This window comes from Epinephelus lanceolatus, chromosome 17 (genome assembly GCF_041903045.1).
Source record: "Epinephelus lanceolatus isolate andai-2023 chromosome 17, ASM4190304v1, whole genome shotgun sequence".
NCBI lineage: Eukaryota > Metazoa > Chordata > Actinopteri > Perciformes > Serranidae > Epinephelus > Epinephelus lanceolatus.
In genome coordinates this window covers 23,377,457-23,402,909 of record NC_135750.1, presented here as the reverse complement: position 1 = coordinate 23,402,909, position 25,453 = coordinate 23,377,457, and the positions used below count along the sequence as shown (strand labels likewise).

The 25,453-nt window shown below is 39.5% G+C and overlaps 3 protein-coding genes across 5 annotated transcripts in view; all 3 read right to left on the bottom strand.

Moving 5' to 3' along the window:
- Nucleotides 1-14,300, bottom strand: part of mcph1 (microcephalin 1) — a 37,588-nt gene extending 23,288 nt beyond the window's left edge. For 2 of the 3 annotated variants that reach the window (XM_033613973.2, XM_033613974.2), the window contains exons 1-13: nucleotides 14,210-14,300; nucleotides 12,176-12,228; nucleotides 11,990-12,081; nucleotides 11,778-11,896; nucleotides 11,538-11,622; nucleotides 10,448-10,559; nucleotides 10,233-10,364; nucleotides 10,060-10,140; nucleotides 8,209-9,342; nucleotides 6,839-6,957; nucleotides 2,921-2,958; nucleotides 2,631-2,793; nucleotides 2,459-2,536 (exon numbers count right to left, since the gene is read on the bottom strand). In XM_033613973.2, coding sequence (XP_033469864.2) covers nucleotides 2,459-2,536; nucleotides 2,631-2,793; nucleotides 2,921-2,958; nucleotides 6,839-6,957; nucleotides 8,209-9,342; nucleotides 10,060-10,140; nucleotides 10,233-10,364; nucleotides 10,448-10,559; nucleotides 11,538-11,622; nucleotides 11,778-11,896; nucleotides 11,990-12,081; nucleotides 12,176-12,209 — 2,187 coding nt within the window. In that variant the 5' untranslated portion in view covers nucleotides 12,210-12,228; nucleotides 14,210-14,300. Of the gene's footprint in view, nucleotides 1-2,458; nucleotides 2,537-2,630; nucleotides 2,794-2,920; nucleotides 2,959-6,838; nucleotides 6,958-8,208; nucleotides 9,343-10,059; nucleotides 10,141-10,232; nucleotides 10,365-10,447; nucleotides 10,560-11,537; nucleotides 11,623-11,777; nucleotides 11,897-11,989; nucleotides 12,082-12,175; nucleotides 12,229-14,205 lie in introns of all 3 variants that reach the window. The other variant, XM_078160615.1, reaches the window with a different exon arrangement.
- A 1,033-nt stretch (nucleotides 14,301-15,333) lies between these two features.
- On the bottom strand, nucleotides 15,334-22,207 carry LOC117248669 (neuropeptide Y receptor type 4-2-like). Its single transcript, XM_033613880.2, has 2 exons — nucleotides 21,983-22,207; nucleotides 15,334-17,527 (listed from the first exon to the last, which is right to left on the bottom strand). The coding sequence occupies exon 2, from the start codon at nucleotides 17,455-17,457 to the stop codon at nucleotides 16,105-16,107; it is 1,353 nt and encodes a 450-aa protein (XP_033469771.1). The 5' UTR covers nucleotides 17,458-17,527; nucleotides 21,983-22,207; the 3' UTR covers nucleotides 15,334-16,104.
- Nucleotides 22,208-22,296: 89 nt separating this feature from the next.
- On the bottom strand, nucleotides 22,297-25,448 carry LOC117248747 (beta-microseminoprotein). Its single transcript, XM_033613992.2, has 4 exons — nucleotides 25,369-25,448; nucleotides 24,400-24,505; nucleotides 24,182-24,284; nucleotides 22,297-22,615 (listed from the first exon to the last, which is right to left on the bottom strand). Exons 1-4 carry the CDS (start codon nucleotides 25,369-25,371, stop codon nucleotides 22,495-22,497), a joined length of 333 nt encoding a protein of 110 aa, XP_033469883.1. The 5' UTR covers nucleotides 25,372-25,448; the 3' UTR covers nucleotides 22,297-22,494.
- Between the last annotated feature and the right edge of the window lie 5 nt (nucleotides 25,449-25,453).

Genomic DNA, 25,453 nt, shown 5'->3' with positions numbered 1-25,453 from the left:
GAAAACGAGGCACGGCTCCAACTAGTAAACAATGTTTTGATGCATCCTCCCGAATTGTAACATGCTCATGCTTATTTAACCCAAACAATCTCGTAATGCGACTGCAGTTGGGTTCATTTGTAACCGGAGTGAGACCACGTCTTCAAGAGGTCTCGGTCCGGTTGCTTTGGTGCACTCCCCAGTGCGCTTCCTGTGCTCACAAACGCCCAAAGAAACTGCACTTAGGGGGCAAACAAACTTGAGTTTGATTATACCAAACCAAACAGGGCAAGTGTGAAAGCACCCTAAACCCAGACATTTAGGAGGTTTTTAACAGGAGCCCGATTATCTGCTCCATCTCCTTTCTAAAACAAGCAGATTAGGTGATTTAAATGGTAAAAAACAATGAATTAAACACTTTTATGTTAAAAATCAGTGTTTCTCCAACAGTGTTTGGCTCATCACAGACGGGCTGCTAACAAAAACATGAATGGCTCTATCTAGAGCCAGTGTTTGGTGTGTCTGTTTTGGGCTACTCTAGAAACATGGCCATGCAAAATGGCCGACTCCATGGATGAGGACCCGCTCCCTATGTAGATATAAACAGCTCGTTCTAAGGTAACAAAAACACAAAGATTCTTTTTTTCCAGTGAATATACACTTAAGAAAACAAACTTGTTATATAATTTTCCATTTCTGTCAGTATATCCCCCCTAAATCCTACTCACTGGACGTTTAATGACTACATCTAAAATCAGTTTCTATCATAAATACAGACAACAGCTGAAGGCAACATCACGCTCCACAGGGCACAGGAACTGAGTAAAAGAGGGAAGCATGTGGTTTGCCAGACACTGGATGCGTCTGTAAGAGTAAAGGAATGACAAACGGCCGTAGGGACATAAAAAAATAATTTGTCTGTCACAACAAAAGCCATCATGTAATTCTAGGAGGAAATGTGTTGACATTTGTCTGCATCAAGACCCCACGTCTTCCCTCGCAGTGGCAAGAGCGGACAGTGATTCATGAATGACGAGTTCAGGAAGAGGCAACGCTCACAGTTCACACAGGATGCCTCAGGAAAAACAAGCCGACTGAAAATGGATGACTGGCAATAAAAATTAGCAGGTTTCCGTCCAGCTTCCTCAGCTTTGGTTTTACGAGTCTTTATTAGTATTGAGTGTCAAAAAGGGGCACTGCAAAGATGATTTATATATAGAAAATGATTTATATACAGAAAAAGGATAAAACTGAAGAAATTTAAACCAAGTTTTTTTTATCTAAGATATATAGATTAGTGTGATTCTCTAACTTAAGCTTGGCCCTTGTCCAGGACAGCTAACAGTGCAAAACTAGAATTGCCACCTCGTGGTTGTACCACCGCCAACTAGTCATGCTGCGGTTTACATCCATGTCTGTCCAGATTCATAAAGTACTTGTAGTGAAGACTTTGACAGAATTTAATATTAGGTTTTATAAATGGTGTCTTAAAAGTGTCTTGGCGAAACGTTGATGCTTCACACACATCTTCCCCTCTGCGGCACAGAAGATCTATACAATCAGCATAGTCTCAAGGTAGACACCCAAAATTAAAGTCATGAATTCAGTACCTGACCAAATGTAACCTCTTCTGTTCCTGAGATATGATGTTGAATAATGGCCAGAAAAGTGTTTGTGCAGAATATTATGATGTCACAGTGAAGCTGAGCTTTAACCTTTGGGATATAAAACCTCATCACTTCTTTATTTTATTCTATTTGACATTTGTGTGAAAAAATGTCATAATTAGTATACGAATTCCTGAGTTGAGCCAAAAACATATTTTGTGAGGTCAAACCAACTCATTCTTGAGTCCAAGTAAATGTTTGAGCCAAATTTGATAAAATCCCCTTAAGGCATTCCTAAGACATTGCGTGTACTAGAATGAAATGTATGCATGGACAGCCCAAAAACACAGTGCCTCCGGCCACCACTGTCACAGAGCCATACAATAAATAAATAAACAAATAAATTCCATATATTTAATTCACAGGCTTCTTCTTTAATTGTCACATTTAGAATGGAAAACCTAGGCAAATGTATAAACTACCAAACATACCATCGGTACACTGAATGTCATTTAATATAGTTTTTTAAAGATTATGTTGAAGGGATTTCATTGCCTTTATTATAAACAGCTAGAGAGTGACAGGAAAAGGGAGAGAGAGATAGAGGATGCAGCAAAGGGCCGCAGGTCAGATTCAATCCCAGGCCACTACTAAGTAATCAGCCTATATGGGGCACAGGCTCTATGCAATATTAATGAGTGTCACCCAGTGAAAACTTTTATAGGGCCATTAAAGTTAAAATAAAACATAATGAGCTTTACAGGAAAGTTTAAAGCTCATTTGGGTTTAGGGTGGTGTGGCGGGCACTTTTCATAGTACTATTAAACTAGTACTGGCAACATAAGAATAGAATTAATAGTCTTAGTACTCACCTGTGCTGCAGGAAACTGCTCTGAAAGTTCATATGGTTCCTCTGGAATCCACTGCCTTTGCTCCAAACACCAGAGGATCTACTCAGGATAAGTAAAAATAAAAGTGTCAAACTTCATCATCATCCTAAATAACTTCATCTTATGGCATAGAAAAAAATATAAACATGCATACCCATTCAAAAGACAGGATCCAGCAGCCACGAGCTATGCCCAACAGAATATTGAGAGTCCGCCGGTCACTCCCAGACAACACGTGAGTTGTGCTCTCACAAACACGGTCAACGATTGAAAAGCCACCAAGTGTCGTCACCACCTGAGCCACCGTGTGCTGCTTCCTACAAAAGTTGAGAAGAGCAGAGAGCATCCAAACAATTACACAACAATCTTTTTTTTCCAGCTTGTTCACCAATGCATAAAAAGTGTTGGAAGCAATCTACTCTTAAGACAAAGGTTTGTACTCACTCAGTGGGCATGCTTGTCATGACCAGTGTTCTCATAGTCTGTAACAAAAAGAAACGACAGGGACAAAGATCAGTATTGGACAGTTCAACTAACATTATGTGAAGTAAATGTAACTGTAAAGAAATTAGACAAAAGCTGTAAGAGCAAAAACAAAGACTGAAATCAATTACACCATTACAGTCTGTGTTTATTGCTTTCACACCTGTTTTATTTTTGGGGAGTAGTTCTAATAATCACAGTGCTCTCTGAGAACTTAATGTGACAAACAATTTGATGTTAAGTGAAGCAGCTACAGAGCACAGATTTGGCTTGACTTGTTTCTTGGCTTGTGTTTATAGGAGACAAAAATCACAGAAAACAGAAGTGAAATCTGTGAACTCTATGTGGAACAAAGCTACACTTTAATGTAGCCAATAATACAATATCTATAAATAAGAAATGTCCCAAAGGCACTGGGAAATATAATACATATATGGGTGTTTTTGGGTGTAAGTATTGTGAGCTGGTCTGTTGAATGATAAGGCACTGAACAGGTAAAAAAGTATCATTATTCAACAGCCAGACAGACTGTGCACTTTCAATAACCCTGCCGGATGTATAGTTGCATAGAGACCAAAAAGGAAATCAAACACCAAGGCCATGAGTGGAGAAAAACACATTCGGAGCCACTGAAACAGAACTGTAAATTTGTAATCTGACGTCTGTGGTCCATCCAGCCTCGTACTTTGGCCGCAATACAGCAAGCCATCATCGACACAAACACCTGAGCAGCAGTTACAAACAGGACCACCGGGCCCTTTCCTGCCACACTCTGATATCTGGTCCCCCAGCTGGAAGTCAGGGGTTAAGGCCTGCAGCGCACATGGTGCCAAAACGGTCCACCAGTGCCTCCCACACCACTCACACATCACACTATCCCTGATAAGCGAGTTGTGAACTCATTGAGTTGGTTACCATCGCCCCATGACTGCTACTCCTCTGTTGTCCTGACAGAAATTTTGTTCAAAGGAAAAGTTTTGATATTTCAGTTTTCTTCTTCTAACACTACAGCACTGCCAACAAGTGACAAGAAAAACAGCTCATTTCAAGGTCTTTCAAACTCAATCAAACAACTCAAAACATGGGCAGCTATTCTAAAGGTTCCTCAAAGGGGACTTTGGCTTATCTTATGCAGTGAACATGTTCTGGCAGCAGCACAACAAAACAGGCATTGAAGAATGAGCCGCACATAATGAGCCTCTGACAAAGAGCTGGTGTGAACTGCAGCATGGCCTCTAAGCACCAGCGCTCCCAGCACAAATGAAGGAAATTCTTCACTGAATGAGTCGGTCTCCGTGATGGCTGCTACTGTGCAAAATGAAAATAGCGCTATCCAGAAAATCAGAGAGAGATATGAGGATCCTGGGTCTCTGCGAAGATTGAGATCAACTGAAGCCGTGAGAGCCAATTACAAAGAGCAATGAGAGTGAAAATACCAGATAACCACTTGTCAAGTGAAGAGCACCTCACATACACATGGACTGAGAGACAGGGTGCCTGCAGCTTACGGTGAGCTGGATTTAAGACTCTTTTAATGCCACTCGGAGTGAAATTAAAGACCAATTTTACCATAACCAAAACTGAAGAAACAAAAACATGAACTGACATCAGTTACTTAGGATTAGGGACAATTTTGTTGATTCTCATCGAGCCAAGTTTCAAAAACTGTTTGTAAAATCCTTCATCCAACTGCTACACATACAGACAACATATAGACTGATTTAGGACTTTTCATTACAAATTAAGGCCTTATTTTTTTAGATTAATGAACTAAATTCCTTTTAAGATGTTTTAAGAATCCACGGGAACCCTGACTTATATCACTTAACTTATTCTGACTCTTGAATGTAAGAGTCTTACGCTGAAGAGGACCAAGGTTCATCAGATTTTTAGACCCTGCAGTTGATAATCTTACAGAAATCATGAGGTTGAGAAGACAGATGAAATGTGAGATTCTTAAAGCATTTTGGGGAAACTTTAGAGCATTTATTGTAGAAAAAGATTTCCGCACACTTACATCTATGAAGTGTCTCACTTTATTGCTGAGCGTTCGGTCTATTCGACCCTCATCAGAGCATACGTACATACAAGAGATGTATGCTCTGATGAAGGTCATACGTACAAGAGATGTATGCTCTGATGAAGGTTGAATAGACCGAAAGCTCAGCAATAAAGTGAGACGCTGCATAGATCTAAGTGTGCGGGAATCTTTTTCTACCAATCTGGACTCATTGATGTCTTCAGCACCTTGACTGAGCCGGGTGAAGCGGTTGCTATTCCGCATTAGTGCATTTATTGTAGGATTGACAGTTTTGAGGTGGTAAGAAATGAGTCGACAATGATAAGGAATGACACGCAACAAAGATCCTTAGCTCCAACTGGGAGACATCAGGAGATAGTGTGGTTCTTCGTGGGCCCCGAAAGATGATTTTCAAAGAACTGTCTTTGATAGAAAATTGACAATTAAATGCGGTAGGAATCACCAGGAGAGATAAGTGTCACAAAGGTCCCCCGTTCAATTCATAGCAAAGACTTCTGAGATATATGGTGTGTTTGCCAGACCACTAGACCAACGACAACAGCACATTTGCACTGTATCCGAGCAACATTTAATTTATCAATTTCTACCATCTGCACTTTCAAAGAATGATGATTAAGTGTGACCTCTAAATGTTCACCGATACTGCCTTACATCTGATCATGAATCTTTCATCAGGGCCTTGACACAAGTAAGAGAACTACAAACACCTCTGTAATCAGGCTGCAATAAACCCAACCCATAACACGAGATCGAAGGAAGAGATGACATCATGTTTGGCTTTTTTTCAGCGACAGCTTGTTGAGGTTACCAGCGTAACGAAAACAGAGCCCAGGTGCATTTCACAAGCAAGGAAGTTGTACGCTACTGTCACAGAGGCAAAACACAGGAAACCCTCAGGACCAGACAGAACCTCTTAGCTAGATGCGTCAAACGCCTACAGCTATGGAAGTGTGTGACCTGATGGGGGAAATACTTAAAAGGAACGACACACGCACACCACTGATGTTTCGTTTACATCCTAAACTTCCTATATTTCATAAAACTATGTCATATTCTGCAGCTGCAACAGAATTGGGCAGATAAAAGAGCACATACTTGAGTAAATAAGAGGAGCTTGAAGAACAAAGAAAATGCATCTAACTCAACACTGTGTTTACCTTTTCTGTGATTCTGTGATAAAAATAAATATGGCACTGTGCAAAGTTAATTTAGCTAAAATTAGAAAAACTGTCATATCAAAATGTGACCTGTCTCAAAGTCTGGAACTAAAGTACCATGAACAAAGGAAGTAATCTTTTAAATGAGCAAATGGGACATCTGTAATTAAAACTGGGCAATCCCATGTCACAGCAGTATCTTTAAGGGCTGGGCGATATGGAGAATAGTCAAATATCAAAATATTTTTGACCAAATACCTTGATATTGAGACAATATTTTTGAGTTGACAACTTTTTACAAAACATTCAGTGAGATTTATGATAAAAAAATCATCAGTAATGTGGATATAATAACTAAGAGTGTAAAAGCAAATAACAGAACGGGTAGAACAATCTGGTAAGTTCAAAAAGTGACGTCACTTTACTGTAATGCTCCCTTAAAAAGCAGGAAAAGACATCACTTATAATACAAAAAACAAATATTGCTCTACTTTAATGAATCAGTAAGCCTCCTGTTGTGACTTAATACTTGCATCCTGTCGTTTGCAGTCCCACAACTCTGTCGGAAATGTCCCATCAATGTGTTTTTTGGGGAAAACGTTCTGATTCAGTGAAAATGTCTTCAAATTCAGTCACCATAATTAACATTAAAAATTAAAAATAATCACAATGTCCTCTTACCTTTGTTTTGTTAACCATGTTCTGTAGACTCAAGCTGACTTGCTTATTGTGATTTTCTTCTTTGTCCTCAGGGGGAACCTCCGTTAAACCAGCTGCGACTGTACGTACATTTCCTCTACCTACATTTGAAAACAAGAAAAACAATTGAAAACAGCGGGGGGGGATGTCACTCAATCTATCACACAACAGGCACTGTTTTGTGTGTGTGTGTGTGTGTGTGTGTGTGTGTGTGTGTGTGTGACTTTGTGTTTTTCATCTCTAATCTTGCCATTGACACCTGGCTGGGATCTGCAACATTTAAATTGTCAGTTGCATTACTTTCTACCTCCTCACTACTACAAGTAACATTATTATTTACTTTATTTCATTATTTTAACGGATAAAGTTAAGTAAGATTTAGATTCAAATATTCTCAAGGCTTACATAATGTTCAGGAGAAACACCTTTTCAATAAAATACTAAATATACTCAGCTTCAAATGTGTGAGGAAATAGAACCAAAAATTTGAAACACAGTATTGATAACTGCTACTATGCCCAATCTTGCAGGTTTTTTGATTCACGGCTTTACATTAAATCCAATTTATCAGTGTTTCCTGATACTGTAACATTTGTTTACATCAGTATAGTTTAAAACTCAACAGTAAAGAAAGCTTAGATTTCAATTATGATCTGTTGAGAACCATTAAATGCTGATTTTCCATCTCTAAATCTGTCCAGTTTCAAAGCTACTTCTGTTCAGGACCTTGGGGAGTCAGGCCTGTGCATACGTTGGGCAAGATGTAAGGTACACACCTTGGACATGTCGCCAGTCTATCACAAACTGACAAACAAATGTACATATATGAGTAAATAGAGCTTCCAATTCATCTTACTCATGTCTTTGTATTGTGGGAGAAAACCAGAAACCAAAGGATATGCAGAGACATGGAGAGAACACATCTCTCTCTATACACATATACAGTATATATGTATACACATATGTGCATGCATATAAATTAAATCTCTTAATCACGGCGTCGGTCTTCAAAAGACAAACACATACAAATCATTACAAGAATTCTCATATGAAAAGGCTGCATTTATTTCCATTGAGGTTATTTCTTAATACTTCTCTTTATACGTGACATCAATAAAAAAAACATTTACCATCAGAAAACTGAAAAATTCACTAATCCAAGATTAAAGTGTTCCCCTTAAAGAATAATTATGTTGCACCATGTGAGTCAGGGAGTACAGTCACATTCACAAACCTCCACCACTGTGAGAGTTCAAACACCTTGAGTAATATTTCATTCTGCTCAGGTCATAATGATGAAGACTTTAGAGGGAAAGTCCTTTCAATATACACTTTCTAGCCCTACTACTCACTTTCCGAGGAATGAGAGAGCACATTGACATCAGAGTTTTTCTGTGGCTCTGTGTCCGGCTCTGTTAACACTGTTGGTTGTACTGGTGTAGATTTTCTTCTTGGCTTCACCGCATCACTCTTAGTTGTGCTCGTAAATGGCAAAGTGCTTTGTCTTCGCCTTCTAGCAACGAGCGTGACATCGGCACTTGGACCTTCCAATGAAGGCAGAGATTCTTTAACATCCTGTTGTGGATGACTTTGAGGCTCACTGCTTGCATCGGACTGCTGATTTTTCTCCAGTTTCCTCTTCTTTTTACTGATAGTTTCAGACCCAACGCTTTCACTTCTTCTTTGCTTTCTCTTCTGAGGCACAGAGTCCAACTCAAAAGGAATCTGAATGTCTGTCTCTACAGGGAGGTTGGGCAAAGGTCTTTTTGATCCTTTGTGGTGGTTAGCTGGGGAGAAATAGTCCTCAAACACATTATCATTATCTCCATTCACAGTATCTGAGGTAGCACTTTTACAGTCAGTGGACAGAGTGAAAGATCGGGCTAAGGCAGAAAGTGACGGTCTGGCTCGTTTGGGTAGTTTCTGTAATGGGGTGGCAGTTTGTTTTGACAGTTCAACTGCAGCATCACCTATTTTGGGTGAAGACGAGAGGCAACTAGACGAGTCTGCAGCATCTAAACAAAAATGGGTCTTAGTCTCTGTAGAGGATGTAGCAGCTTTATTTTTTCCCTTTCCCTTTTCAGATTTGTTAGGTGATGGATGAGATGATTTCATCTGTGATCGCCTTTTTTCTTTTTGACAGTTCTTGCTTTTGTCATATCTCCTATCCTTGCAAGGACTTTCTAATAAACCAACAGATTGGAGTTTCTCTGCTGGCGTTTTTCTGACTGAGGTCCTTCTTGACTTTTTTTGTCCAGTCCCTTTTGTGTCCTCTTCATCCTTGAAGTCAGGACATTTCACAGGACTTGAAATCCGCCTTGGCACATCACGGCAGGGCAAGAGCCATGGCTTTGTGGAGCTCTTCCTGTGGCGCTGTTCAAGATGGTCATGGTCAGTCACATCAACTTGTGTTCTTCCTTCTTCCTTGTCAGGTGAGTAAGCAGGTTCAGCCGCAGACGCACTGGAATCATCATCCGACTGGTCATCTATGTAAGAAAAAAAGAAATATTAAGAGTTTTGCACATCATTTAGCCACTTTCTGTTCATTGTTTTTGTTTGCTAGTGTATGTGGAGCAGCTCTAAATGACCTCCACTATATAAAAACACAGGCAGCTGCTCCCACTTCACATTGTTCTTTATGTCACGAACTGCAGAGAGTCAAAGGTAACAAGAGGCTGGTGAGGAGCTGCTCACATAGCAAGCTAAAGAGATCACACACAAGGACACTTGGTGCTGTCATACCATGTCTTAAAGTGTTTTTAATATCATTTCTTTACTGTTTTCAAATATTCACTTCCTTATTTTATGAGCTTGAGCAAAAACAAATACATAGAATGATTATAAATGACACAGGATCAAAGATTCAACTTTGAGAAGCATTTGCCCAAGTACAAGAACAAGTGCTATCTTGGATTTTAACACGTGGGTTCATCTGGCTTTGTTTCTTAATGTGCCAGCTAACCCTAGAAAAATGCATGTAATGTATATTTTAATTACTCAGAAATATATGTAGCCACTTTAAACACATACAAGACATGTTTATATCATATAACTATTGCAATACAAATTAAATATGGTATCAGGAACTCTCCAACACTTCCCTTCAAAAGGAAATTTAGAAACTGATCCTGGGAGGTTGAGAAAAAAATACACTAACATTTTTAATTGATCGATAACAAGAAGATAACAACAAATTTTCTTACATATTAATTTGAGGATGGTTGGTGTGCTCCCAAGAGAGGGCTTCAGTCCAGTGGGTGAGCGGGATTCAATCATTTGTGAAGCTGGAAGACAGTGATGTAAATGTGAATTTCTAAGTGTTTAAATATTTTAAAGTCCTCGTCAGTTCATCAGCCTGTAAAAGTGCGACACATACCTGTGGGTGAGAGGTTTTCCCGTTTCTCCTTCATGTCTCTCAAACGCTGTGCCATATAATCTGATCTTTTCAATGCAGGGCTATAAACTATTCCATTCTCTTCATCGATAATGATGGGCGATACATCTGTAACTGTGGGTAAAACAAATCAAAGGATGAAGCTTGTCATTTCACAACTGTATTGAAAAGTTTCTAATGGTGTAAAAATGTCTTACCAAGAGGTTGTACTGGAGCGAGGTCTTTCATCATCTTGTCTAATTTCTTCCTCATGCGTCTGTCGTTTTCAGGTGTCCTCTCTGGAGAATCTTTTGGCTGCATGCAGCGATGCTATGTGAATCAAACACAAAAATGGTTTGAATAGAAAGTAAATAAATGCAGGCTGAATAATTTCAAAAGTAAAAATCATTTAAATTAAATTGTTATGTTCTCATGCTGCCTAGAAAAGCTGAACCCCCCCCCCCCGCTTTCTCACTCAGTTTATGCAACATAGAACAAGGACATAAAAACATTCAGAGCAACTTTGCTGAATTAATCACAGAGTCGTTATGATTAGTAGAGAGGAGCCAGAATAACAGCTTACAATTACAAGCTGTTTGTACATACCAGGGATGCAACTAATGATTATTTTCATTGTCAATTCATCTGTCAATCATTTATATAATATTCACATTTAAGAAACTGATCTTCTTGCACGTTACTGGACCCAAGAGCCAAATATTTCTTGTGCACATTTATGACTGTATGCTCAAGGACCTTTCATGGTTATTGTTATGTGCAATTTCTGAAAAACCTTTTTTATAACTACTCTGATGTATACTGCTATGACTGCTGAGTCCTCACTCCTCTTAACTGGCTGGTAAGGGCTACAAGTGATCAAGAGCAACTTCAGATTGGAACCTTCTTTCGCCAGGGACAGCATACATGGATGTCACGTAGATTTTTGTTGGTATTTTCATATTGAAAGTGAAATTCTACACTGCTTGTGTCTAGGAGTTGCTCCTGTCAAGCTTTGGAGGCCAAGGTAAGACAAGTTTAGTTTGTATTTATTCCACTGTTGTCATGCATACACGCAGCCTGCCCTGCACTCCCTGACTCCCCACACACCTGGCAGAGCTCTGCATTCAAATGAGTGCACTTTTCTAGCTCTCTATGGGTCAGTATAACAGTGAAGTATAAAAACAAGTAGAACAAAATTGAGGGAAGCATTGACCCTTGTATCATGTCATAAGAATAGACGTCAGTCAGTGACCCCAAATCAGATCAATGTATGGCTGGACAAACAAAGGTCCAACACACACTACTCACTTTCTTGTTCTTCAACACTGGATTGCTTTCATCATTTAAGGCTGGAAACAACTCTTCATCCACACGCACACCATCATCGTGACATCTGGACATTGTCATTTCACCAAAAATAAGCCACATGAACAGATTCAAATAATGACTGACAACATCTTGTAACACTTCATGACAATACAATTTTTCAAAAAAAATCATGAAATTGTTGAAGTTTAAAAAGGACACAACTCTCAGTGTTATTCTTACCTGCCTACCCAGAGAACAGACACAAGCTTCACAGCACTTTTCTTGGCTTTTCGCCATGTAGCAGGGTGACCATTGTTAAAGACCACATGTGTGACTTGTTTATTGAATGTTTTTGATACCTGTGAAAGAAAAGGCAAATTACATATATCTACTGTCTGTAAATAAAGTAAATGGTATAGAGTATAGTGCAAATGTGTGCCATGCGTTCTCACCTGAGCTCCCATTTCCTGCAGCTGCTGAATAAATGGTTTTGAATAGTTTGCTGTTTTGTCTGATGACCACACATCAACATAGGCAACAACATCTGCAGACACAATGAACAGAGTCATTAACATATACCATGAGCCATGAAGTTCAGCTTAGGATAACTGCAGTAAAACTACGATGATGTGCAATACCTTTGAGGACTGAAGTGTTGTTGCCTGTGGTCATTACTGGTCTTTAGCTTCACCTAAAAAAACAAACAACAACAAAAAAAATCAATGAAGACATTCTTTGAGCTGGTAAATCAGCTTTCACAATGCACATAAATTTTACTTGCTGTGACCCCCTTAGTCCATCATGCTCATTAAACCAATCGGTTTAACCATGCAAAAAACGCTCAGTCAATCAGTGTCAAGAACAGGGAGGGAATTATTTCCATTATAGTCATTCTACTAATACTGAATAATTTGTCTTACGAATGGAAAAAGTAATGACAATAGCCAAAATCTATCACGTCATGAAGATACAGGATGGCGAAAAAACAAGCAACTGGTCACACTTGTGAATAGGGTTGCAACAAACTAATGTTTTCATTGCTGATTATTTTCTCGATTAATTGATTAGTTGTTTGGAAAATGATGAAAATGAATATGATTCCCAACAGCCCATGATGACATCCAAAAATGTTGTCCACAACCCAAAGATATTCAGTTTACTGCAAGTAAAGAAAACCCAAAATATTTACATTAAAGAAGGTGGAGTCAGAGAATTAACATTTTTATTTCTTTTCTTCTTTCTAACATACTCTTGATGAAGGTTCAAAATGTTAGAATAACCAATAATATTGTGATGCAGAGCAAAAGCAGTATGTGGGAGACTTTTTTTTTCCCCATAAAAAATAACTCAAACCAATTAATCAATTATCAAATTAGTTGGTGATTAATTTAATAGCTGACAACTAATTGGTGTTTACCTTTTATTTATTCATTTATCTATTACCATCAGTTCTGTGTATGTATGTTGAAACTATGTGTATATACATGTGAGTATGTATATAGTTTGACAGAGCAAACATATCTGTCATGATTTGATAAGAATATAAAGATGAGATTATTTTTTGAATAAGGTGAAGATATATGAATTTCTATTTTCTGAGTATTTTTGTAATTATTTATATTGTGCTGGAAGACAGATATTATTGGTATTTAATTTAATATGTTAGAGTAGGTCTTGGAGAATACATTATTGTACAGCTTTATACTGATGGGGAGCTACATAATTGACTATCATCAATATATGACAAAGGGGATGGGAATAAATAAGTTTGTACCTTGTCCCACTCCTTTTTGGACATGTAAATCAGATCACTATAAGTTGTTTTTTAGTTTTCATGCTTCCTTTAGTAACCTGTTCTGTTTCTTTATGTCTGTCTACCACTGTGTGCCTATTTTGTTTATTGCTATTTGCATGTTCAAAATAAACTGCTACTGACTAACTGACTAACTTAACTAAGTAACATGTAACAGTAATTGTTTCAAAACCATGTAAAGAACCTACCGATCTGTCAGAATCAGAAATATTGAACTTGGGGGGAAAGTGGGAAATGCTATGCTCCTTCCTCATGTTTCAACTTGTAATAACGTTGCTAGAAATTCTAGTCTTTGTGAACTCCTGCCAGTAAAGAAGTTAGTTTTTCCTGTGGGGGGTTACGCAACATTTCTGCCAAACTCGAAAACACATTACCTCTGTATTGGGGTCTGTTGTAAATCCAATGACCGAAACGCGTAACGTTATAGTAGTGTTAACATTAGCTATCTGAACAACCGGACGTTAGCTACGTTACTGGTAAACCGAGGGTTTTTATCAAACGTATAGGTCAATTTCTTTACTAATATATGACGTAATGTATGACCTAAAGTATTTAAAGCACAACTTTGTGAGTAACACACATATCTTACCTAACATAAAAATACCTATTAGCTAGCTAACAACGCTAAAGTGGATGCTATGGTACTGTTTCCGTTAGTTTACGCTACGTTTTGTTGCTAAGTTAGCGAGCTAACAACTAACTTAGTTACTTTAGCATTTCACTGGTTGGGCTAACTTGGGGTACAACTTCCGTAATATGCTGGCACACGTATGACACACATGTCCGAGTAATAACAGTAATTTACATAAACATGAATACAGTTATCAGACAGTGTTTTTAACAATTGCCACGCACTTACTTTAAGCGGCAGTGAGGTTTAAATTGCGTAGTTTCCAAGAACACTTAACTACAGTGTGTGCATGGTTCGCGCGTGCAGTTTGTGATGCAATGCATTCTGGGACAAGGGTCATGATTGGTTGCTAGGTAACAAACGTCATTCCAACCCAGAAGTGATGGCGAAGGGAACATGGAAGGGCCCTTACTACTTTGAACCTCAAAGGAGAGGAAATGAAGCTTTTAGAAGTGTCATTGCTATTTTTTCTGTCTCCCTTGACAGACAACCATATACTTATTTAAAATTGACTTGATTTACGGTAGAAAGAAAAAAGTGGTGGGAAAGATTTCCATTTTTGGCATAGTTTTAAATTCTGACCAAACTCACTCAGTTCCTTCAGTGTGTTTAGAGTGACTCAGAGATCAATCAAAGGCTCAGCCTGTAGCCTATTTTTCATGTGCACCAACCTCCTGTCACAAAAACCTCAGTCAAATCCATGGAAATGTTTTTCAGCTGACATTTCACATGAAAATTACAGAGCTGGGGTAGGAGTATCTCAACTGCTTCCCTCACTGACACGGAGCAAGCTCAAGCAGACAAAGACTGTCCTGGAATGAGGCTGAACTTGTTGAGGATGGTACTAGGCAGACATTTTCCAATGACCTTTTCAAATTAGGTAGGTAGTAGGTGTCCAGATGCAATTCATGTTTTAAAACTACATGGTATTAAGTTGATGTTACCCATCAAACACAGCCTGGAGTTCTCAGGTCATCCTTCACCACAAAATATTTCAGAAGTGTATGTTTTTACTACTTACACAGTGCTGGACCGAGCCCATTCAGCACCCTGGGCATATGATCCTAGTCCTCATCTCTTTTTTGTCTTTTTGCTAATAGAATTTACAGCATATGATAGTCCCACTGATTTGATTATTATTCCAGGCACATATACATGACTACACTATCCTACAGTCTTACATGTACATGCACAAGCTGTACACAGATTAAACAGATAGACAATAGTGTGTAATTTATATGTGTACAGGTCTGAAGTGAAAGATATCTAAGAACTACATGCATCTCCATAACCATCCTTCCCCACGTCAACTTGTGACACAATTAAATATCCATCAAAAGCCATTTGATGTTATTTCTGTATTTATTAAACTCATCTAAAGCAAATTTATAAATTAACAAAGTTCTAAACTTACATTTTACCTCAATGAGTCACATTAATCACAAATAATACACCTCATGTTTTTCTTCACTGTAGAAGCTCACACACCAATTTCACATCAGCACAAATGCCATAAATACAAAAGAAGTAATAAAATGTAAGAAATACAACAGCAGCACTTCAAAAACCAGCACACAGGAAAGTCTCTTAATAGTTTGTTGGTCCAACACAGGCCTTGAGAACAGCTTAAGTCTCTGAAACTCAACTGGAAGAATGAACACCTTTATTCAAAAAGATGTTTCCTCATGTGGTGTTTGGATGATCATGGTGGGCGGTAGCTTTCTAAAGTCACAGTTTAAGTGAGATCCAACGGGGCATACATTTGATCACTTCCTGTTAGTATACAATGGTAAAATATACTGATTTTCTTGTATACTTACTGCAAAAAAAACAGTATAGTATGTAGTACATAATGTACACAATTAAGCATCCAATAGGGATACAGCCACAGACAAGCTTGAAATGACACATTCTTTGAAACAGATTTTTTTTTTACGTTACCACACTCCTCACTGCAGAATAAGATATACCAACATTGTACACTTCACTTCAAACCATACACAAAAATGTTGCACCTAATACCACAGTCAAAACTATTGCACAACAGAAGTTAGTCTTACAACTGTACAGTTTATGTGACTTTATTCTACTTAAGCAGTATCCTTTCTAATATCAACAGAGAGTCAAACAGAGTTGCTCCTGCAGTTGAGAGGCACAGAGGTCCGGGACACTTCCATGTGCACAGTGGACATGGGGAAACGCTCACACTCCTCCTCTAGCGGGCTACAGCGGCAGTGCAGGAGCACCTCTCTCACTTCCTGCCGAAAGTTGGAGTTGAGGAAGCCGTAGATGATGGGGTTGATGCAGGTGGAGGACATGGCCAGCAGGTGGCAGAGGGAGAACAGCAGGTTGTGGTGGCAGATAGGCAGAGCCTCCTGGTTCCAGTCTGACACCACGTTGAAGATGGTGAGCGGCAGCCAGCAAAGAGCAAAGGCTGTTATGAGTGCGACCAGCATGATGTTGATTCGACGGCTGTGGCTCATGCACTGGCTCTCCGGGGTCCTGGCACGGTCCAGCATGTCTTTGCGGTGGCGAAGGCGCACAAAAACCCTGACATAACAGAGCAGGACCAACAACAGTGGACCACAGTACTGGAACAGCAGGAGCCATGTGGTGTAAGCCAGCCTGTGCTGCTGGGAGGGCCAGTGCTCGAGACAGGCCTCCATATGTGGAGAGGTGGGGACATAAGAAAAAAGGGTGCGGTATGAATTTGGAAGTGAGGATGAGTTTTTGTATGTGTAGGAAACAGGTTGAGGTGGAGATGCATTGAGATAAGCCTGAGGAGAGGCTTGATGATGGAGCGGGGACTCGGGCAGAATCACATTGGCATAGGGCTCACTTGTGAGCAGCTGGAAGGCCAAGAAAGGGGAGGAGGTGAAGCAGGCCAGAATCCAAATGAGACCGACGACCATGTAGGCCTGAGGAATGCTCGGTTTCCACCCAGAGGGGTTAATGATGAGCTGATGTCTTTCCAGAGCAATGAACACCAGAGACAACACAGACACAGTCACAGACATGCACTGGATGAACGGCACCAGCCGGCATAACAGTGACCCAAAAACCCAGTGGTCCATTAGTGTGTATATGACAGTGAAGGGGAGGCAGAAGACACACACCAGGATGTCAGAGAATGACAGGTTGCAGATGAAAATGCCGGTGACATTGACTTTTTCTCTGCGTCGGGCAATGATGCAGATGAGGCCGATGTTCCCCATCAGCCCCAGCACCATTGTCATGCTGTACCACACGACCAGACACGCTGTGAGGAGGGAAGACATAGGGCACTGCTCATCGTGCCCAAGAACAGCGAGGTCTGAGAGGAGCTGGGTCGTATTCCCCAGCCACTCCTGCACAGAATCACGAGTAATTCTTCCCTCCTCCCATGGCAGGGAATGTGGAGAGGTGGAGCTGTTGAAGGGCAAAGGCAGAGCTGTCGCTGACGGAGAACGCTGGCTCTCGTTCCCACTCAGGGACATCTCACCAGGGCTTCAGTGTCACCAGCCCCCAGGATCAAACAGTCCATCCCAGCCCCCTTGAAACTTGCATCTGACACAAAGAGAAAGGAAGCACAGACAGAGACAGAAAAATACAGTAATCAGTTGCCAAGCAATCACTCTTATGGGTCAAAGTTTCTGTTCATGTGATACTGATGTTCTGAGAGGAGCAGAGAGTGAGGGAAAGGTGAGAAATAGATCCGAGGGCTGAGGGGGAGTAAAGCTCAGGAAAGATGCTACATGTGAGGACTTTTTCTATTTAAGTCACTGTGAGGAACTGCACAATTTAAACCTCACTGCTGAGGCATATTAATAAGCTGCTGTTAGGTTCAAGAAAGCATTATCATTAAAATATGCCCTTATGTTCTATATTTAGCCGTGCTGGTTGCATGGAGGTTGTGATGGCAATGTCCGTTTGTCTGAACAGCTGTGTAAAGGGACAGTTCACCACCAAATTAAAAATACACATTTTCTCACCTGTAGCGCTACTTATCGATCTTTATTGTTTTTTGTGTGTGTGTGAGCAGCTGAGTGTTGGAGATACCAGCCGTAGAGAAGTCTGTCCTCTCTAGAATACAATGCAACTAGATGGCACTCAGCTTGTGGTGCTCAAAGCGCATAAAAAAATAATACTGAAAAACCGAACAGCAATGTGTCTCTTTCCAGAAATAATGACTAGATTCCTCAGGATAATCCACAGGCCTTGTTGTGAGCAATTTCATGTAGGAACTATTTTCTTTCTACCAAACTACACCCACCAACCACATCACCAGCGGAAGGAGGCGTGCATCGACTGCTAGCTCACCTAGCAACACTGAGCTAGCTAATGTTGCAGCTCCGCTCAGGTCCCCAGGAAGTGTGCCAGAATTTGAAGCCTATTTGACATAGTGACCAAACTGTGTAACTTCCAGGTCCTTCACATTAGGGGTGTGCCATATCATCTTGTTCACAATAATACTGGTATCATTTCTAATATCATACAAAAAATTCATATCGTCATACTAGCGATATTTCTACTTGTTGACATATTGACATCATACTGATACGCACAGCAACAAGCATGGCTGAAAGCGAAATTATGAAAGACTGCGGGGTGGTTCCAAAAAGAGGAGCAGCTTCAGTGGTGTGGAATTAACTGTGGTGTCATTAGGCCTGGGAGTCCTGAATGTTTTAGCCACAGCCTACTGACACTCTTTGAGCGAGTTACCACTCAGAGGGAACTCTGACAGCAGTGTCTCTCCCTCCTCTCTTGCCGCGCGCACACAGGAGTCAGTGTCGTCAAGTGATTTTGTCTTTTTTTGTGTTTTTTTGTTCTGTGTAATTTATGGAAGATTTTATTTTGTTGAACTACTAATATTGTACATGTAATCTGAAACTCACTCTGAGTTGCTGTTGTTCACAAACTAAAGACATGAGAGAGAAAGACATGTTTAGTTTTTACAGTTTATTTTACTATTTAAAGGCAAACTGTTAGGCTAACATGTAAAACTTTGTCACCTATTTTATTACTTTTCTATGCTCTGAAAATTTTAATGGAATATGTATTTCTTTAATGCTAATTTGTCATATTGTCAAGAATATTGTTACAGCAAAAATACATTGAAATATTGTGATATTATTTTAGGGCCATATCGCACCCTTCCCCCTACTTCATGTGATGCCATTGGTCCAATTTGGTTTTGATTTTTTTTTTAGCATCACAACCCCCATGAAATAATCCATTTTGCTATCACAATTTGATCCATTCAGCCTAATAACATTTCAAAAGTATAGAAGAGCTGCATAATTAATTAATTAATTTTATCCCCATTCAAGTTATTGGAAGGCTGAACCAGAGGAAGCAGTCTTGGTTGGTGGAAGTTAGCCGCTCGGTCGATGAATTCTCTGGTGTGTTTGCTCCATGGGCCCATTGATGTGGAAGATGTGGGTAATTTAACACCAGGAAAGTCAACCTTTTTGGCTTCATGCACCACTGAGCAGCTTTCATAGGAATGAACAGGACCCTCCTCCAACACTGCATCCAGTTTTCTTTATACATCCATGGCTCAGCCAAGAAGGACACCATGAAAGTTTACATTTCGTTGTTACAAACACAAGCTACTCATACAGGAGAAGAAACTGATACGGCTGGCAGGTTTAGTTCGGTAGAAAGAAAATAGTTCCTACATGAAACTGCTCACAACAATTTCTGTTGATTATCTTGCGTGATGATGGTTATGATTTCTAGAAAGAGACATTGGTGTTGAGTTTTTCAGATGTATGTTTCTGATGCTTTGAGCACCACAAGCCGAGTGCCTTCTAGTTCCAGTATATTAGAGAGAAGACAGACATCTCTGCTGCCGATATCTAACATAAAACAGTCTTTGATTTTGACTGAACTGTTCCTTTAATGGGTCGTCATAAAATCTTATTTCATCAGTTATTCATGGTTCCTGGTGGATGATTTGTTGTGACTTTGGTGAGCCCCTGATCTCTCCTTTAGTGCCATCATGAGGTCAACATTTTAATTTCATTTCAGTGTGTCCACTTTGGTTTATGACCAAATAGCTACAGAACTAATGACATTCCCATCAGTGCTGCAGCTGCACAGAGTAGGTCCAGATCTCGGTCTTAACAAGCACTCTTTCTCTTCTTCTTTACCCATCTTAAGATCTCTGTCTTGTCAGTTCTCCTCCCTCTAATCAGGTTTCCACACTGAACATGAAAGCAAAATGACAATAAAATTACTATCCATATATCTGAGCACAGGCTTCTATTTTTCAAGCACACAATAACGTAGTAAGTGAAAGGGCATGACATTGTCAGGATCCTAAAAATGGACTGTAGCTGTCCCCCCTGAAACCTCTGCCATGTGCTGTGAAAACCAGCATCGCAAAGAAAATGAGCCTGTCATTTTCCATTAACGGTGCACACACTTTGCTATCAGTCACTTCACACTGCATCATTACTAACCTACTCTGTCAGTGTGTTGAGCGAGCTGCAGGCAGGGTGGCACAGCATTGATCATGCTTTGTTCAAAGAGAAAAGACAAGTGTAATGTCACCAGTAAGAAGATGTGACAAACGGCTGTAACCAAGTGAAGGAGCCGTATACATCACCAGGAGAAAAAACAAGAAATGTCTCATTAAAAGCGAAAAGTGAACCTCTAATGTTGCAGTGATGTGGCACTGTAAGATGCACATCCAGCAAGTAGGTGTGTTTTTGTGATTATTCCCTTTCCAGAGCAAATCCTCTGCAGGATAAGGAGCACTGTGACCTGGCACCGCTCTGTCCATCATATTCTTCTTTTCTCCCTCAGTGAAGTGTCTCCCATCTCTGAGGAAATAGTGCTCTCTGACAGTGAAATGAGACTGGCTGACTGTCATTTTCCTGGAAAAAGACTTATTCTCTTGTATATTTCTCAGAGAAATACCGTGCAGAATGCATTTATTGATTAACCTACATTCTCGTTCTCTCATTTTTTTTCTGCAGTGGCTTTTGATAAAACATTTGTCACGCTGCATGACAATGTAATTTATTCTCTGTCTGACAAAGATTCTCTGTAGCAATATCATGCCATGCACAATTGCATTTCATAAAAGTTCCTCGTAATGCATAGTAAAAAATATTTTCTGGAAACTTTGTGGCTTCGTCTAGAATTTAATGGTCTGTAGTTACAGTATGAGCCATGCTGGAGGGCGCGACAAAGAGGATTTGCTTGTAATGAAATAGACAATTATACTATAAATAAATGAGTGTGAAAATGGAAATGACATGGAGACAGCTTGCACATAGTGCCTGACAAACAAAGAGAAAAAACAAACCTCTAAATTCCCCCCTGTGCAGTCACAGATTAAAATCTATTCATGTAAAATGTGTATCATAAAAGATGCTTCCTTTATCACAAGCGTGCTTTAAAATAATATTTTTATTGCAGATTTTTAACAAGACTATCAGTGAATATACCACTTACTGGTATCCATGGCTGAATTCATTTTGCACACAGTCAGCCAGTGGGACTATTCAGAATCAATTTTCTCTCCTGCTGCATTTGGAGGAGCAAAATAAGAGGAGCTGTGCTCAGCCTGAGATGATGACCCGAGCCTCATTATTCTCTGCGAGTAGTGTCAAGGTTTGTGGGTGATATACCTCCCAAGATTATCATTATCATCATTATTATCACTATGAGTACTAAGAGATGGGATGTCCTCTTGATACATCAATGCATGTACATGTTTTTTCCCTGGTTTCCTGATGTTTGTTTTTTCCAGTTTTCCTGAGGAAATTGGATGCACGTTCACAGAAATACCTTCTGTAGACTGCTGTTGATCCAGTGCATTATTTAAAAACATTTGCAATTGTAGATACAGTATATCTGAATATCTGTGGACACTAAGCTACAAGCTGAGTGTGAAGAGACAACACAACATTAATTTTACAACTGATTAACTAAAGAAAGACTTTCCCTGACAAAGATAATTATATTGTGTTATAGATCATTATTATGTATAAGAAATAAAGCACTCACATGGTGGGTTGGTTGAGCCAAGAGTCCCTTTGATGCCAAGACGACAGAGGAAACGATGCTCTGAACAGGTGTGAATCCACAGAGATGAGAGTTGGAGCAGGAGCTGAACATCACAACCGCCAGAGTGTTTTCTGTCAGAGACAGCGGGCGAGGGGAGAACTGCTATTATTGGGCTGTTAGAGCCCTTTGGGTGCCAGAGACCCTCTGAGCACTGAGCTCTGCTGTCACACTGTGGTGGTTTTATTCAATTACATCCTGAAATGACACCTGCTGTTACAGAGACACAGAGCAGGCAAGAAGAGACAGAGCTGGAGCAGGTTTTTAGGTTTTATCTTTATTGCCGGTGAACTTAAAAGGTGAAAAGCAAGACAAGAGAGCATGGTTGATGTGTCTGTGTTTACTGGTAAATTACTGTATGCACACACCATAAAGCTGTTGATATATGAAAAATAAAGTATTGCCAGTTTGGACTTCAGTCATCCCTAAGATGTAGAGGTCACTTTATAGCACATTTAGAGAGGGTTACACTCTTGTGTTTTGTCGGACTTCTTCACCACCTTGGCAGAGCAGACCTCCTTATTCACCACCAGCTCACACTCCTCAGGAATGTCTACTGTGTTTGCATCAGGGATCCTGAGAGACAAAGACAAAGATTATTATTAATATGAAAAGAAAAGGCAAATAATCATATTAAAATGGTTTAACACAAGTTAGGGACTGTACACAAATTATTAGAGATGGGAGGGGGGCAGTGGTGTAGAGTGCGGCTTGGACCACATATCTCTGTCTGAAACATGCATCCTATTTTTTTCACACTATTGTTGTTACCATGATTACAGCTTGTTTGTGTACCGTGACTAAACATGTGGCACCTTGTTAATGAACATCAAGAGGCATTGTTTTAAATGTGCTTGTATAGGTAGGTTGTTTTGAAACACACATTACACTGCACACACAGTTTGCATTAAGATCAACATCATCAGCAGTTACAAATAATACATTTTGAGTCTCACTATTGGAGTGTTCATCTCTCCACAAACTCTTGTTGCACTGTAACCACCGTTAACTGAATTATTTATATAATCCAATTATCCAGGAGTTATCATGGAGGGAGGTGATAGCATTGCCATCCTCCTCTGCTCAATCCGTCTTCCAGCAATGCTAAAGTTCTCTTCACTGCTGCTGGAAAGGCCAGGTTATATAACATAATGACACCTTTTGTTTGACGTCCTCCACTGTTAGCTAGCTAACATGAACATACATAAATATTTATCACCTAAAATACTGTAAATAACAAAACAACCCCCAGCCCTGGCCGAGACGTGGCCCAGCTTCCCAGGCTTAACCTGACCCGAACATCATTGTAAATATTTATCTGAATCTGGCCCGACCCGTCAGGTCCTGTTGGGCTCAGGTTGGGTTTTTACATTCTACAGTGGTGTAGTGCTACTGGAGTGCATCCAAATAACACTCCAACATTTTAGAGCTTGAAAATCCAATCATTTTCTAAAGTATATGTCTTGAAAGAGATCCAATAAACACCAATAGGATTAACATTTAAGGTGTGTTGATTGATTCACAACATCAACTCATGCATTTAGTAACATGCAAGAAAACAACCCACCTTAACTGGTAGCTGTCGGTAGCTTTTGAGTCAGAGAGTGAATTAAAATACATTTTCTTAGTCTATACCTAAATGAAAGATGGTAAAGATGAAAAGGCAACTAACTTTTTTGGAACAGTCAGTCAAACAACAATAAAACTAGGCCTAAGCCCACCTCGGGGCTATGTAAACTCACCATAGGAACAGTTACATAACCTTTGAAACAAGCCACATGCATGCACATAATAGGTGCTCTTGGCTAAAAGGAGGGGAATCTTCATGTTGTGTGATAGCAGGGCATGGTATTTCATTATTCTTTTTCATTTCAAAACTATATTTCATTTCAGACTTCCTTTGAAACAGATCGGTCATAGAGGTGCACTATCCAACAATACTCAGAGCTTTATTTTTAATCAAGTGTGACCCAGATGTCAATTTGGTGAAACACAAAATACACGTACATCTTTTCAGTTTAATCATAATCGATATATGATGGACAAGATTCAGCCCCCTCCCTATCCCAGTAATTTTCATAATAGAGCACTATTTTGAAAAAATAAGCTGTGATGTAATAAATCAATGCATGAAAGTCTTACTTGCTACAGCAGCTCAAGCCATCCTCCGTACAAGAGCACGCCATGCAGTCTCTGTCCCATTCAGAGCCAAACCCATGCTGCTTTCCATCTTTGTCCACACAAGCTACATGTAAAGAAATAAAACCACAATTCAGTCACTGATCAAGCTCTGATAAATTTGTAATCACAAGTGTATCAGTGGGTGCATAGGTGTGGTTTTGACGACTTTTAGGTCTCACCTTTTGGAGGGTTATTCAGATCTTTCAGCTCTAACCTCTCAAAGAAGCAGTCAGAGTGACACAGGACTACCAGTCCCAGCAGACAAATGAACACATGGAGAGAAGGCTGGAGGAGTACAGGAAAGCCATCTGTAAACATGCTGCACTCTTTTATAGTCTACGTGGTGTCGTTACGCACTCATTTATCACCCTTTTAAGATCTCCTAAACACTGAAAGGAGATGGGTGGCTTTTATTTATGCCTTGTAATGGTTACACAAACAGCTAATCCATTCAAATGAAAGAGACTAAAAACCCTTTAAGAAAGAAAAAACGTTTCACTGTCAGTATCAGAAGGTTTTAGCATTGAACTTATTTGCATGTAATGATTTGTCATCTTATACCAAAGGGCACTTTTATGTATACATTTAAATGCAAAAGACGTTTTATTTGCAACATACAGTGGGTAAAAATAGAATTTAAGTAATTTATTCTGCAGATGATAGATTTGTATGGATTCACAGTTTGCATTAAGCAAAAATAATGAGTCTTTTAAACCACGTATAATTATTTGCATCTTATCTGCAGTATTTACATTTTGTGTTATAACCTTAATCATTATGTGAATTAATTATTTGCTAATGTACCAGTTCTGTTTTTGGTTTTTTGCTAATGTACCAGTTCTGTTTTTGGTTTTATACACTGATTCATGTTTTAATACCAGTAAAACCACAACCACAAATATGACTAATAACACTGATATTATTATTAATAATAATAAATGGTGCAGTAGGCCCTACAATTGAATATTGCAGGAATTTGAAGATAGTTGTAAAGCCAATCTGACAGCAATGATGTCTTTAAAGTCTAATTTATCATCCCATACCTACATTTATATTACATTTTCTTATAAAAACTATAACAAAAACCTTTTTTCCCCAAGTTACTACATGTTCATAGTTTCTCTAATTAAAAAGTGTAACATACGTACCATCTTCAGATGTGATGTAACCCGGTCAACAGGAAGCTGATCTGTGTAAGGACTCTCCAATAGAGGCTTTATATCAGGGTGTGTC